Source organism: Gossypium arboreum, chromosome 7 (genome assembly GCF_025698485.1).
Source record: "Gossypium arboreum isolate Shixiya-1 chromosome 7, ASM2569848v2, whole genome shotgun sequence".
In the NCBI taxonomy this organism is placed as follows: domain Eukaryota; kingdom Viridiplantae; phylum Streptophyta; class Magnoliopsida; order Malvales; family Malvaceae; genus Gossypium; species Gossypium arboreum.
In genome coordinates this window covers 101,183,833-101,195,665 of record NC_069076.1, presented here as the reverse complement: position 1 = coordinate 101,195,665, position 11,833 = coordinate 101,183,833, and the positions used below count along the sequence as shown (strand labels likewise).

The following is an 11,833-nucleotide window of genomic DNA, read 5'->3' as shown; positions in this document are numbered from 1 at the left end:
AATCTATGGAGACAAGATTAATGTACCTCCCTCACCTCTGCATGTCATGACTTCACCATGGCCATTCTCGATGTTGGGCATGGATGTGATTTGGCCAATTTCGCCAAAAGCTTCAAATAGGCATCATTTCATCTTTGTGGTCATCGATTATTTCACTAAATAGGTGGAGGCCGCTTCATATGCCAACGTCACTAAATCAGCAGTTAGCAAGTTCCTGAAAAAGGAAATCATCTGTCGATATGGAATACCGGAAATGATCATATCTGACAACGCATTGAATTTGAACAATAACACGATAGCGGATGTCCGCAATCGGTTCAAGATCGACACCACAACTCGTCACCAGACGCTCAAGATGAACGGTGCAATAAGCGACCAATAAGAACATCAAGAAGATTGTAGGAAAGATGACAAAAACTTATAAAGATTGGAATGAGAAGCTACCATTCGCCCTCTATGCTTATCGAACGTCTATCAGAACTTCTACTGAGGCAACGCCTTTCTCATTAGTCTATGGAATGAAGGCAGTTTTACCTATCGAGGTTGAGATTCCTTCCCTCAGAGTTTTGTTAGAAGTAAAGTTGGATGAAACAGAATGGATCCAGTCCCGATACGATCAGTTGAATTTGATTGAAGAAAAGAGGCTACGGGCTATTCACCATGGTCAGATGTACCAAAAGCGAATAATGCGAGCTTACAACAAAAAGGTTCGTCTCAGAGAGTTCCACGAGGGAGACCTAGTACTGAAAAAGATCTTGCCCATACAAAAAGACTTCAGAGGAAAATGGATGCCGAATTGGGAAGGGCCTTATGTGGTGAAGAAAGCCTTCTCTGGCGGAGCATTGATATTGGCTGAAATGGATGGCAAGACCTTATCCAATCCCATGAATTCGGATTCAGTTAAGAAATACTTCGCCTAAAAAAAAAAAGAAAAAAGGAGAGGCCAGGGTGAAAACTCGCAAAGAGCACCTTGAGACCAAAAGAATTTTGAATTGAAAACCCGTAAAGGGTGATTCAAATTTTGATCAAAGGTGGGGCATGCGATGGTCTTATGGTACCTAAATTAACAAGAAGAAGAGATGTTACATCTTGGGACATCTGCAAGAGTACTCTAGATCCCCTAAACACATATTGGGCAAAAAAAAAAAGGAGTCCTCAAGAAGTCAGTACAGAGAAACTCACGCTGCGATATTTGGGGCACTATTCCCTTTTATTCATTTTGTATTCCAACAATGTTTGTTGACTGTGATTAATATATTCCCTTCAAGTGTTGTTTCTGATAAATTTCAGTTTTGTCATTGTTATGATCTTTTTCAAGCATTTTGCATTGAAATGATGATTAATAGACTAAAACCATTTTTGCAAAAAGAGTTCTGCACATTACTCTGAAAGTTTCTAAATAGTATAGGAACCTGAAATAGGACTATTATTCAGAACTAACCAAACTCAAAGATTAGAAGCATCTGAGAAGAAAGAGTATAAATTGGGACCACCTCTTCGGGTTTTCTGTTCAAAATTTGAGCTGAATAAGAAGACAGAGTACCTTTTCAGAGAAAGAACCTTGATGAACAAAGAGCAATAGCAACCTAAACATTAAAAGGGACTCACGCTCACCACATGTTGCACCCATACATTCATAGATCATTCATAATGCATCTAATTAGGAGCATTTGATTCACTTTGATCATAGCATCCTAATTCTTTGGCATAAGCATAAATACATGGAACTGATTCTATAGGTCATCAGTGAATTCACCAAGCCTTAAACCCCTAAGAAGTAGGGTAACAGGTTAAATTTACAGACCTTAACCCCCTAAGCAGTAGGGTAATAGGCTGAAATTTACAGATTTCGTCTCCCTGAAGTTACAGTGGAACAGATCAAATCCAGCGAATCCTGTCTTCCTGAAGTCTCAGCGAAGAGGATCGAAGTTACAAGTCTCATCTCCTTAAAGTCGCAGTGGAGCAGACTAAATTTATAGACCTTAAACCCCTAAGCAGTAGGGTAACAGGTTGAATTCAAAGGGTTTTAACCCCCTAAGCAGTAGGGTGACAAGCTGAATTTGCAGATCTTATCACCCTAAGCAGTAGGGAAACAGATCAAAGAAGGTGGGCCTTAACCCCCTAAGCAGTAGGGTAATAGGCTGAAAATCACAGATCTTGCCTCCCTGAGGTTGCAGTGGAGCAGATCAAATACATCGAATCTTGTCTCCTCGAATGCAGTGAAGCAGATTTAAACCACCAAGCCTTAACCCCCTAAGCAGTAGGGAAGCAGACTGAAGATTTACAGATCTTACCCCCTAAGCAGTAGGGAAACAGATCGAAAGTAATGGGCTTCAACCCTTGAGCAATAGGGTAACAAGCCAAATTTTCAAACCTTAAACCCCTAAGCAGTAGGGTAACAGGTTGAATTTACAGATCTAAACCCCTAAGCAGTAGGGAAACAAATCAATGATGACAAGCCTTAACCCCCTAGGCAGTAGGGTAACAGGCTGAAAATCAAATATCTTCTCCCTGAAATGGCGTTGTAGCGGTTAAAGCTATAGCAGATCTCTTTGAAGTTTCAGTGGAATTGATTAAAGTCACGTGTCTTATCTCCATAGAGTTCCAGTGGAGCAGATCAAAACAAACCTTACCTTCTTGAAGCTGCAGTAGAGCAGTGAAGCGGAGTGAAGCAATAAGATTAGAATGAAGCTACCTGGGGAAAAGGAGCGCTAAACAAGTCTAGACAGGGTGAGACCGGGCAAAATTAGTCTTTCTTAAGTCTTTGCTTTGTTCTAGTTACACGACAACAAGCAAAGAGGGGCAGCTGTACAAGCCCAATTTTGGGCCTAAAACCCTACAAAACCCAATTAAACCCATTAACCCCAAACCAAATCAGCCCAATATACCCAAGCCCAAACCTACCCATAAACCCAATAGGCCAACTAAATACCCACTAAATACCCACTACACCCTAAACCAAAACCTACCCAAAACTAACCCCAATCTGACCCAACTAGCCCAAAAATTTAGGGTTTCAGAATTTGAAACCCTAAATCACCTATCCCACCGCCCCAGTCACATCTCCTGCAAATGGCCTCTGCTCCACCACCGTTTGCCTACAGCAACAACAGAAGAATAGACAGATATTAAAAGAAAAAGAAATGTAAAAGGCTATTTAAAAAGACGAACCCAAAAAACCATGGGGACTTTCGGTATTTTTTCGGAATGAAAAACAATACTGGATCTTAAAAATCCAAAGCAAGAATAGGAATCCTAGCAATATCAGAAAGCATAAACAGTCCAAACCGAGGAACAAAGGTTAATAACCTAAGGTGATCGTTGTTATTATTTTCACTTTTTTATTTTATTTTTTTCGAATATATTGACAGACACTAATGCATATATACATGTTATAGATATATATATATAACGTAGATAATATATAAAAAAAAACTAAAAAAAAGAGACGAACTTTATTTTTCCTACCATGCTTGATGCGGTGGGTGGCAGTGCCGACGACGACGGTGGCGCGTGGAGGCTCTCCTGGTCGGACACTGGGTTTGTCCCAGAGAAGAAGGGAGAACTCTCCCCTTTTTTTCTGAAACAGCATGAAAAAATGAATGATTTTAAAAAAATTTAGGTTTATATAAAGATATGATACGGCGCCGTTTTGGGCCTCAACTCACAGCGCCAAAAGGACTCCGTTTCACGCCAGACCCGAAGACCCGACCCATCTTACCCTGGGATCCGCGTGCTTTTGCCCTTAAGGGCTAATCGCATGCTCCATCCTTCCGCTTTTTATATGTTTTGCAATCAGGTTTTAATTTCTTTTAAATTGACCCTGGAATTTATAGCGTTTGCGATTCGGTCCTCGCTTCTGCGACGTCATTTTAAGGGCTCGGGAAAATTTCCCTTTTGGCCCTCCGCAGTCGCGCGCATTTTCAAATTAGTCCATTTCTCCTTTATTATTTTTTTAAATCGACCCCGGAACTTCATTTTGTTTCGAATTCAGTCCCTTTTCATATTTAATACGGTTTTTTGTATTATTTTTCCCTTTTTTATTTTTAATATTATTTATCATTTTATTTATTATTCTCATTGTTATTATTAGCATGTTTATACTATTATTTAGTAATCTTTTATTTTCCATTTGACACTTATATATATATTTTATGTATATGTTTATAATTTTATATATTATTATTATTCCCAATGTATATTTCATGTATACGCATTTAAATACCATACTATACACATATATGTTATATCTATTTTTGCTCCCATTATATTTGGTAATAATATTTGTGTATGTATTATTATATGTGTATATATCTTTAACCTATACATATACGTCTACATTTATATATTATTATTAATTTTTGGTATTATTGTTTTGTTAATGCATTTGTATATCATATATGCATCCTTTTAATATATATATATAATACTCCATATTATGCACATGTATATTAATATTATGTCATGCATATCATATATATTATTTACATATATATTTAAAATATCATATTGTTTGTACATTCTATTATGTATATTTTATAACTATTATGTACTCATTTCAGATACATATCCCGTATATTTTTAATATATCATATATATTTTTTATTTCTATTATTATATATATATTTTAATACCATATGTATTATTATCGTTTTATACTATTGCTATTATTATTGTTTTCGTCATCATTGCCATTTTTCTTTTGTCATGTTTTATGCATCTTTATTTATTTATTCATGTATTCGATGGTTTTATTTTCCTCATGCATTTGTTTATATTTACACATTACTAGGCTTGCTATTATTTCATTTTTATATAATTGCTCACATTATTATTTTTGATATCGTCACGCTCATTATTATACATTATTATTAATACCAAAATTTGCTTTTATAAATCACGTTATATTTTTTCACTCAATATATTCAAACAATTCTTTCATAAAAGCAATATCTTGTATTAGGTAATTCGAGATAATCGTGCCCTAACTTACTGGGTTTCGACTTTTCTCATTTAACCTAAATAACGGAATATATTCTTTTTAAATCACTATACGAGTTTTGAAAAATGCTTATTCTCGAAGATGTGAAATGTTGTGCCCTAACTTACCGGGTATGAGATTTTGTCATCTCGAAATAAGAATTTGTTTTGGAATAAAGGCAATATTCGGTGTTTGAGAATTCGAGAAAATGTGCCCTAACTTACTGGGTTTCGATTTCTCTCGTTTACTCTAAATAATCGAATACCCTTTTAATAAAATACACAGATTTTATAAAAGGCAAGCTCGCTCTTGAAAATTCAAGATGTTGTGTCCTAACTCACTGGATATGACATTTCATATTTTGAGACGAGAAGGTCTTTAATATTTAAGTATTTTCTTTACAAAGAGGGATCGTATTTCAAAAGTCTTCTAAGTTTTCAATCTTCGACACTAAGACACTAATTAATCAATTAGGTACCAGTTTTGGGCGTATCGAGGATGCTAATCCTTCCTTGTGCTTAACCGACTCCCGAACTTGTTTTCTTGATTTGCGTAGACCAAAATTGTTGTTTAAATAAATCAAGTTATTTATTAAAAACAACCACTTTAACGAGGTGACCCGATCACACCTATTCAAAAAGAATCGGTGGCGACTCCCGTTTTTTGCGTTCATTTTCAAAATCCAAGTCTATTCCCGTTTTACCAAAAAATGGTTACGACATACATTATTAAAACTAGATTTTATCACATTTAGGATGTGGGTAAATAAAATATTTTATATTAAAAATATATATTTATAAAAATATATTAATAAATGATTATTAGTGGAGTGATAAAGGTTTTTAATATGAATTTGTTAATTTTGTGTTTGATTCTCAATTAATATTTTTAAATTATTTTATTTAAAAATTATATAAAAAAATAAAAATACCCTTCACACCAGCTCAATTTATATATGATTGCTCTTGGACAAGTCAAACAAGTAGGTTGGCTGTCAGTATTGATGGGTAGCACTTAGCACAAAAAAATCCTTATTTTTAGAAGATTTCACTGTTTCTGCGAATTGTTTTAAGATTAAGGCCAAATAAATGATTTCTTTTTGTTTAATAACAAAAAAAAAATGGAAAAAAGATGATGTAATGCATATGTAACTAAACCACTTTTGTTTGTAAAGAATATGGGAAATCTTTTAACTCTAGCCTTTGTGGAAATGATCTGCAGAATAAAGTAAAGGTTAGAAAGATTCCCAGATTGAATATGATACAGAAATACAGTTGATGTCAACATGCATGCATTTGTTGTGCTCTACTCTTTTTGGAAGTGATTTTCAGAATATAAGTTAAAGCAGGGATTAGATTCTAGTTTGAAGAGTGTAGCTGATGCAAACATACAGTTCTATGCTTTTCTTTTTCCCTTTATATTTCTAGAAACTCATCTGCTGATTTTGGTGCAAATAAAGGCTGTGCTTTATCTTTGACAAAATGTTTAAATGGTATTGTATTGAGGGGAATCAGGCTGAGCCTGTACAGGAGCATCTGCATTTGCGGCTACTGGCTCTCGTAAACATTCCGGATCCGTCATTGTGCATATTAAGACATGAGTATGAAAATAATGCCCCGGATAACATAGGTTTGAGCATTCATTTAAGGAGACCATAAATAACCATATCTTTGTTCACTAAAACAAAACTTTCCCATCTTTTAGCATTCTCATTTACATATACTGAAGAGTATGTGGATTTGAAGCAAAATCATACAAGTGTCAATGGAGAAACATACTGCAGGTTCCAAAACTCAATAAGAAATTAGACATTCGGGTAGCTGCAAATACCAGTCATTCAAATGGGAGGTTTGATCTAATTACAAGAGATACTCCTCAATTACAACAGTGGGGATGGTTAGCTATCTAGTGTAATAAATTGGTTTTACCTCTACCAAAGTTTTCAAACTCCCTGAAATTGCACAACCAAGCCTGACATATATGTCTTCACACAATTGAAAATGCAACCATGGCATCCCAACATTTGTTTTCATTTGATAGCTGAGCCAATGATGGCAGGAGTTGGTTACAGATCATCTACACCTCTGTTTGCCAGTATTCAAAGAAGAACCTCTGATGCTTTTAGATTGAGTGTTGGAGAGTTGCTGAGATCCCTCTGGTTTCTTCTTTCGCCTCCCTTGTTGAGATAGACGAGAGTGGTAGGATAAGATGGCGAGATCATTAAGGTCTTGCAACGGAGTGAGAACTTTCACTACTTCATCCATTGTAGGACGGGATTTTGGGTCCCGGTGGAGGCAATTGTGAGCTAATTGAGAAACTTTCTGCACTCCTTTTAGAGAATAATTCAGCTCCAAGCGGGGATCCACCAGTTGGTAAAGTTTTCTCTTGTCAGCTAAATATGGTCGAGCCCAAGTAACCAGATTCTGCTCCCCACTAGGCCGTTTCTTGTCCATTGATCTTCGGCCTGTCAAAATCTCAAGTAACACAACACCAAAGCTGTAGACATCGCTCTTAGATGTCAAGTGTCCTGCAGAAAAAGATCCAACAGTGCACATATTATTTGATATTCAAATTGTTGCATGGTGCAGAAAGGTTCACGAACAAACAGGGAGTAGAAGCAATAGAAATACATTTCTGGTTCTAAACCAAGTCCTTGAGCATCAGGGTTTGATTGCCAATTGTGCCATTGATATTTTGTATAACAGGTATTTCTAAATAATGTTGAATCGAAACTCATTCTAGGATATGCATATACAACACTAAAGTTTTATGCTTTCAATTAGTTCCGATCATCTTGCATGAATTATGATACCTGTCATAACATACTCTGGTGCAGCATAGCCATAGGTTCCAACAACCCTAGTAGAAACATGTGTTTTATCTCCTTGAGGACCAGCTTTTGCTAAACCAAAATCCGATAACTTTGCATTATACTCCTGGAAAAGAATTTCCATATTGGTGATTCCATGGAACAAATGATATATATTGGACAGATTGATACAGTAACCTATATTAATCCATCAATTTACATACCGAATCGAGTAAAATGTTGGATGTTTTAAAATCTCTATAAATGACTGGTTCGGGACCACCATGGAGAAAGGCCAAACCTTTTGCTGCCCCAAGTGCAATCTTAATTCTATTGGACCATGGAAGAGGTATTGTCCCTTTGCAAAATCAGGCAACAAAGCTACATCAGTATTTATTTCATGTGAACTCCTATAAATATGCAAGACTAGAGATTCCAGAAACTGTTCATCAAAGTTATATATAATATGCATCAGATACTCAGGTGAGTCCCGAAAATTCATTGGTGTAACATTCCAACAAAAAGTATCAGTCATATAACACGTATCATCTCATTCACTTTCTCTCTCCTATTTCATATTGTGTATTTCATGAAGTCCATCAAAAAATGTATACTAATTTTCAGCAGTTGTGAGTTTTACTACATTGCATTTTTTGTTTTCTCATCAATGAGGTCTATTTTAAGACTACAAAACGCTTCTTGACAGTTACCAATATGAAATAAGAAACTAACTTAAAAATGCCAAGAACTTCCTATGCAAAATTAATTTATCCTGTAACAACTATATTTCAAGAAAAAAGAAGAGAACATTGGAGAAAAGAATATCTGTGAAGCTAAGTTACAAGGGCAGAAGGAAACAGTGAGACTCACTTCTAAAAAGATGGTTTTCAAGGCTTCCTCGTGTCATAAATTCATATACAAGAAGCCGTTGATCGTCTTCGATGCAGTAACCAATAAGTTTAACAAGATTAGGATGATGAAGTTGTCCAAGGAAATCAACCTCAGCCTGCATTAAGAAAGAATCATTGAATGTTAAACTCTCAAGTTTCAGAATTTTACCAATAGTCTCTTTAACATTGAATCTACTAACCCAAAGCACATATTTTTTCTACTAACCACCCATTCTCTATGGCCTTGAAGACCATCTGGTTTCAAACTCTTGACCGCGACCGTGATCCCCGAACCAGGTTTCGCCGGAGCTGTACCGTTTTCCTCTATCCACCCCTTGAAGACATAGCCAAAACCACCTTCCCCAAGTATGCTGTCAGGTCTAAAGTTACCTGTAGCAGATTTTAGCTCCTGAAAAGTAAATTGGAGAAGCTGGCATGGAGATTTGTTATCTGATGGTGGTGGATCAGGGTTATCAGATGAAAGATGAGCTTCATTTGGAGGGTACAACTCTCTGTTACTTGCATTTAGATATCTTGTCTCAGTAGCTACATACAGGGGATTGAAGAAAAAAAGTCATCTTCCTTTGATCATAATTCCATACCAACAAACAAAAAAACAAATTCCATTTTAATTTCAGGATTAGACTTCATACTTAGAATCTTTCAATAAAGATCTGAACTATCAATGAATTTGTATCTATCTAGGTTGGAAGAGGGAAAGTTGTCAGATATCAAATGAAAGAACTGGATCCCCCTTTGTCCTCTTCAACAACAAAGAGAGAGTGCCGTGATTTTTAGTGAACCAGTGAAAATGATATATATAAGCTGACAATGGATTTAAAAAATAAATAACAGTTCCACATTCATTGGCCACATAAATCATCAAAAAAAAATCTTGAAACTCGTAGCTCCAAATGTTTCCCAGACTGATAGTGCTTATTGACTCAAAATTTTGAAAATATTAAGTAAAAAAAGAACAGAACAAAAATGGGAAAAGCAATATTGGGGTTTTACTTTTTATTAGAACTCATCAGCAAAAGAAACAGTAGAAGGAAGAAAAGAAGAAATAGAAAACATAAAACAAAAGAAAAGAAAGAAGAGATAGCAAGCACACAAGAGAAAAAGAAAAACAAAAGGCCAAAAGCTGAAGAGAAAGCGGAAAGTAAGAAAATACCAGTGTCATAAACGAGACTAGTACGAGGAATGGTGTTAGCAGAGTCACGAGATGCAGAGGACTTGCAAACGCCGCGTTTCAAGACAGCCCAACAGCCGCAATTGTTGTCATCCATTGAGGAACGACTAGTAAAGTGTCAATTTAGTTACTTTAGAGAATAATAATTGAAAGGAATATGTTTCATGGAATGGCACTATAATTGCATGAAAACAACACAGTGAAGAAGAAGAAGAAGAAGAAGAAGAAGAAGAGTAGGCATGGGTAGATAGGAAAGGAAGAAGAAGAGAAGTGAGTTGAGTAAAGAGAGAGGGAAAAGAAAAGGAAAGGAAGGTGAAGGTGTTGGAGATTGCAGGCAGCAGGCATCAATTCATCATCACCAAAATTCACCATCATTGCAAGTGTGTACAAAAAGAACTTTTTTGCCACCACCTTTTCTTTTTTGTGTGGGGGACGATGCCCATTTCCCCTTCCCCTCTACCTTTTCTATTCTTATTTTGGTGCATAAATTTATCTATTTATTAAGCAGCAAACATTTTTGACAACTAATATTCATGTTTAAAATATTAACATTGTGTCTTTTAATTTTATATATGAAGGATGTGGTCAATGAAATTGATCCACCAACAACTTTGAATGTTCTATCTTAAAGAGGACTCCAGTATTTTATCTATTAATTTTAACTGAAACTTTTAATTTGTATCTTGTAATTTATTTAACTATTCAATTTAATACTTATAATAGTTAATTTTAATTTTAATTATTGATAAACTTTTTATCAAAATTGGGAAGATGAAAACTATTCTATAAATATAATAAAATATTATAAAAATATGATACACTGTATTAAATAACTAATTTTAAGATAAGAGTTTATTTGATGTTACATAATTTAAGGTAAACAACTTACACAGTGACTCATTTATTAAAAATTTCCATGTTAGGCATTTAAAATTAAAATTTTACAATTTAATTTCACTTAAAATCACAAATAATAAACTTACGTGATAATTAAAAATATATTTAATAATAAATTTAATTTTTAACTTTTAAATATTATATTAATTTAGTTATAATTGTAAAAATAACCCTTAAAATTTCCAAATATTTGATTCGATCCTAATTTTAAAATCCCCCATCCATCCGTCTCCCCCACCCCCATCCTTCTCCCATATTTTCTTAGTCTTTAGAGTTTGGCTCCAAACTCCCAACACTAAAAACAGAAATAAAGGAATGATCTTGAAACTATGATTCCCGGAATTTAGTTTAAACTCGCCACAAATTGTTTTCGTGGTCAACTTTGTTTACCTTTAGCTTCTGGGTTCTTGTTATTTGTCGAGTTTCAATTCTGGGTATTTTGGATTTGCTTTTATTTTGTTATTTGTTGTTGAATTTGATGGTTTTGAGTCTGTGGCATATCCTTAGGAGCTCGAAAGTTCAAGTTTTTTTATGGTTGGTTCGTTGTCTTTCTGACCTTGAAATTTAATTCAAACTGGTTTGTATGTGTTAGTTCAATCGAAAGCACCAAAAAGGAAATGAATATCATGCTTCTTGATCATAGTTTTAGATAGTTTTTCTTGTGACAATTTCTTAGCTTCTTATAAAGGGGACATGGAAGAGCATAAAAGAAGAGGAATGAGTGTTCATAAATCTGGTGAAGGGGTAAACATTTTTCTGGTTAGAAAAAAAGACATTTCTGTATTATGAACGGCGGAACACTGAAAGATAAATGATGGTTTGATTTCTCTTCACTGATTTAAAAGTTATGATTACATGAGCTGCTGACTGTTGTATAATTTGGCACTTGGATTCGATGTTAAGCTCCTTAATTTTCACTATTCTATAACTGATTCATCCGCATTTCAGTTTGTTCATGATCTGAACCCGAGTCTTCTTCATATTTTTCTTAATCCTGTTAGATTTTTATTACTTTGTAATTCCTAAAATTGATTGAAACTTGGTTTTATTACTGTTTGTTTGCT

At 34.9% G+C, this 11,833-nt stretch overlaps 1 protein-coding gene across 1 annotated transcript; it reads right to left on the bottom strand.

Moving 5' to 3' along the window:
* Positions 1 to 6,650: 6,650 nt before the first annotated feature.
* LOC108460074 (serine/threonine-protein kinase PBL35-like) lies at positions 6,651 to 10,405 on the bottom strand. The gene is made up of 6 exons (XM_017759455.2): positions 9,855 to 10,405; positions 8,907 to 9,226; positions 8,661 to 8,796; positions 8,015 to 8,148; positions 7,794 to 7,917; positions 6,651 to 7,508 (listed from the first exon to the last, which is right to left on the bottom strand). Exons 1-6 carry the CDS (start codon positions 9,967 to 9,969, stop codon positions 7,054 to 7,056), a joined length of 1,284 nt encoding a protein of 427 aa, XP_017614944.1. The 5' UTR covers positions 9,970 to 10,405; the 3' UTR covers positions 6,651 to 7,053.
* Positions 10,406 to 11,833: the final 1,428 nt, after the last annotated feature.

What these genes read in the sequence shown, in the direction of transcription:
- LOC108460074 (XM_017759455.2), bottom strand. Translation starts at nt 9,969, where the DNA reads ATGGATGACAACAATTGCGGCTGTTGGGCTGTCTTGAAACGCGGCGTT. An exon ending in TGAAAACCATCTTTTTAGAA is followed by an intron (nt 8,149 to 8,660) that starts GTGAGTCTCACT and finishes GATTTTGCAAAG; the next exon opens with GGACAATACCTCTTCCATGG. An exon ending in ACCAGAGTATGTTATGACAG is followed by an intron (nt 7,509 to 7,793) that starts GTATCATAATTC and finishes CTTTTTCTGCAG; the next exon opens with GACACTTGACATCTAAGAGC.